The sequence below is a fragment of the Onychomys torridus genome, chromosome 17 (genome assembly GCF_903995425.1).
Source record: "Onychomys torridus chromosome 17, mOncTor1.1, whole genome shotgun sequence".
Classification (NCBI taxonomy): domain Eukaryota; kingdom Metazoa; phylum Chordata; class Mammalia; order Rodentia; family Cricetidae; genus Onychomys; species Onychomys torridus.
In genome coordinates this window covers 21,944,086-21,948,033 of record NC_050459.1, presented here as the reverse complement: position 1 = coordinate 21,948,033, position 3,948 = coordinate 21,944,086, and the positions used below count along the sequence as shown (strand labels likewise).

The following is a 3,948-nucleotide window of genomic DNA, read 5'->3' as shown; positions in this document are numbered from 1 at the left end:
AAGTCAGTTCATACACAAGAGAACATGAGAGAATAGGATGATCGAGTGGGACCAGAACTGATCCAAGAATCTTTCGTATCTAAACTTGTTTTCTCCTCTATTTCTTCTTATCGACACCTGTCTGGTATAGCTCTTCCAAGTGGATGTTTATCTTCCAAGAGGCCCCCACCTCTAACCAACAGCCTGTCCTAATAGGGTCTGGAAATTGCTCTATATCAGGCTGACAAAGGCTAATTCAGTGCCCTATGCCTCCCTTATCCATCTCCCCTTCACCCGGGCTTAGCCCCCATTCCTGTTTTCTCTATTTTCATATGATAAATTCTGTCTTAGAAACAAAAAATCATAAAAACAGGATTCACGATAAGATTAAAAAACAATGCTTGTTTAATAAGGTATAAGAAGGCATGTACGTGAAAGGCTGAAGGTATAAGAAAGTGATTTAGGGTGATGAAAATGTTTCAGATTTCCTTCCCACATTGATGCTATTTTTCTACTGGTTAGACAGCTCACCAGCAGGATGCCAAAAGGAACTATGTATCCCTGCAACACCTCAGTCAACTTCTAAAACACATACCCCCTATGCTTGCTTTCTCTGTAATCAAACTAGAGATCACTGTTGACAGTGGCCAGACACTTATGGAGGCTGCCCTGATTGGCCCTATAGTAGGCATGGTGCACATTCCAGAAGCCCTCTACCTTTTCTGCAGAATGGGGAATTTTTTTTTTTTTTTTTAGCTGAGGATTGAATCCAGGGCCTTGCGCTTGCTAGGCAAGCGCTCTACCACTGAGCTAAATCCCCAACTCCTGGGTAATCTTTGATATTCTAATTAAGGACCCATGACACTCCATATAGGTGACAGGGTCATTGGTAAACTTTACTATGGCATTTATCACTGCCTCCTGTCAGGCATGCTCAAAACACAGAGGGCCCACATCCCACTCTCTCCAAGGTATAGACACAGTAGAATGGTTCAAAGCTCCTCAAGGGTCCTTACATCCAGCCGGGTTGTGGTGGTGCACACCTTTAATCCCAGCACTTGGGAGGCAGAGGCAGTAGGATCTCTGTGAGTTCAAGGCCAGCCTGGTCTACAAAGCGAGTTCCAGGACAGGCTCCAAAGCTACATAGAGAAGCCCTGTCTATGAAAAAAAAGGGGGAGGGACCCTTTACATCCCTAATATCACCCTTTATTTGATGATATTAATCCCACCTCCCTGTCATACCATCTCATTTCAGACCTTAACCTCTGCATATCAGCTACTGAATAACACTTTGTCCGACCACCTTGAAGAATACTGGTTGTATGTCCTTCCTGGGTCAAACTCACAGCCACTATTTGTGGCTTCACCCATTGTCTTATAGATTCTCTCATCTTGCCACTTGTTAATTGCTCTGAGCCAAACATCACTACCACCCCTTATCTCTCCCACATCTCTCTGGTGTCACAGAGTGCTTTAACTCCTCAGAAACACACTTTGTGGGCACCCTGGATTCCACAGGCTGCAATAATACCATAACCCTTAGTACTACCACCCAGCCCCTATGTCTGAACATTTGCAATACCTCTATTCTCTATGACACTCAAGTATACCACTGCCTACCCACTAGGTGGTCTGGGACTTGTGCCCTGGTATTCCTTTTTCCACCGCTATAGGTGGTACTCTAGGGAACCGGGGTTGTTACACTGGCGAGAGGGCGGGGCCTGAGCAAAGCTGTCACACTTGCATTGGGGGAAACCTTTCCCTGGAGCAGAGCTGCCAGCAGCTGTGCTTACAGTGACTTTGTGGTACCCCTTGGCTCCTGACTCCCAGCATCCCTTTCCATCTGAGCTGCCCTGCTTACAATAAGCATTCACATCTACCCAAACATGCGCCCACCTCATAGGATACGCAACAGTTATGAATAGATAATACTCGATTTACCTACTGACAAGCTCAGCCTAGTCTTTGGAACACACTGGTCTTTTGATCCCTGAGGGATGTAAGTATGTGCCCGAACTGCAAGAACGACTGGGGTCCCCTGGACGGTGAAGTCCCAACCTTCCCCCCAGGGCTGCCACTTATGCCTCCCTATGTTTCTTCCTGTAGCACCCAGTTTGCTGTCCTGAAAAGACAGCTGGATGGTGTTGACCACACAGAATTCTTTATCATGAGACTTGGCCAACACTTCCAAGGCCTGCATCTTCCTCCTGTGTAGGAGCTGGGGTTTGGCTTCTGCCAGCAGATCCTGGTCCAAAACCCTTGCTTGTCCCTTCAGGAAAGAATTTTCCCACAGGAACTGAGGTTGTGCTTCCCTTTCTTTGGAGACTTTCATAACTTCCAGCTTGGCTTGGCCTGAGGACGCTCGTTTCAGCTCTTCTCCGGGCGCCTCCTCTCTAACTGATGTGGGACACACCAACTGCACTGGATGTTTGGAATGGGGCTTGATCTTCTTGCCCTGCAAAAAGGTGTTTTCTTCAAGAGGTGCTACGTGTCTGCGGGATGTGTGAAGTCGGTGTGGCTGTCTGGGTTCTCCCGCATCCCCTTCTTCCTCCAGATGACCCCACCTCAGATCCTCCAGGCTCCTCTGTTGTGGTTTCTTGCTTGGGTGTTTGGTGTTCACGGCCACCTCGTGCTCCAAGAACTGCCTGGTGTCTACAGGGTGTGGGGCTTTTTCTGTTCGCTTTCTGACCTTGTTAAGCAATGCCACTGGTCTCCTTTTCACCTGGGCCTCCCACGTAGTGGCTGCTTCAGAACTGTTCTTCAGCAAACCCTTGTCCCCAGCAAATGTCCACCTGTGCTCCTGGCCTTTGGCAGAGTGCCCCCGCAGGACCCTTTTGGAAACCAGGTACAGACAAACTTCAGGGTCAGAGAAATGGCCCTGGTTAACAGAGCTTGCAAGCTGTGGAAGATGCTCTGGTTTCTTCTTGCCAAGAGAAAGGTGAGGGAGCTCTTCCAGGCTAGGATGCCCATCACCCAGACTCCTTCTGCTGGCTGGGATAACCCTGAGGAATTTAATCTCCTGGGCTGACAAGTAAACCCTAGTGGCAGGGCTGGCGGCTTGTTCCACTAATCCTTCATGAGTCCCAGTATACTGAAGTCTCCTGCTTTTCAGAAAGTGGGAGACCAACCCTTGGGAACTCATTCCTCCTCCCACCAGAACTTCACCCTTCCTAGGTCCTACCCTGCGATCAGTAGAACTCTCCTAGCTACAGACTCTCTCAATGCAACACCAATACAAGTCACTGCTCCGTACTGTGGTCCAGAATGTTGGAACTACCAGTCTCTTTATGATGCAGTGGGCGGGGCTAGAGGGAAGATGGCTGACTCAGGCTGGGCCCAGTATTGATGAGTGTTCCGCTCTGTGGCCTCTGTCACTTGAGATGTTAAGAATGGCAACATTGAGGAAAACCACCCACAGCTGCAAGGGCATGGGTTTATTAGGAGTGGGTGAGAGGTGGCCTGTGACAGGGACCAGGAAGAGAGGCCTCTAAGGAGTTAGAGGGTCCATGAACTGACTTCCTGTGACTTGGCACCAACACCGGCTCCTTCTGCTCTGCATAGCTCCTTGTCAAGGAATAAAACAACACTCACTTCAGAGAAGCAAAAGGAGATGTTTATTCTAGAATCAAATATGAATGACCATGGTCCAGAAACATCTGTTTTGGTTTCCCCAAATATCATTTGCCAATGAAGTAGCCATTGCATGATGTTTTGTTTTGTTTTGTTTTGTTTTTTAAAGATTTATTCATTATGTAGTGTTCTGTCTGCATGTATGCCTGCAGGCCAGAAGAGGGCACCAGTTATTATAGACGGTTGTGAGCCACTTTGTGGTTTCTGGGAATTGAACTCAGGACCTCTGGAGAAGCAGCTAGTGCCATCTCTCCAGCCCACATGATGTTTTTATGAAAACAGAACAAAGAAGGTCAGAAATCAAGATACTTTCCAAACACACTGATGGAAACAGCAGGT

The 3,948-nt window shown here is 47.9% G+C and overlaps 1 protein-coding gene across 1 annotated transcript; it reads right to left on the bottom strand.

Moving 5' to 3' along the window:
- Positions 1-1,894: 1,894 nt before the first annotated feature.
- On the bottom strand, positions 1,895-3,121 carry LOC118569190 (protein Tex24-like). Its single transcript, XM_036166919.1, has one exon. It carries the CDS (start codon positions 3,119-3,121, stop codon positions 1,895-1,897), a length of 1,227 nt encoding a protein of 408 aa, XP_036022812.1.
- Positions 3,122-3,948: the final 827 nt, after the last annotated feature.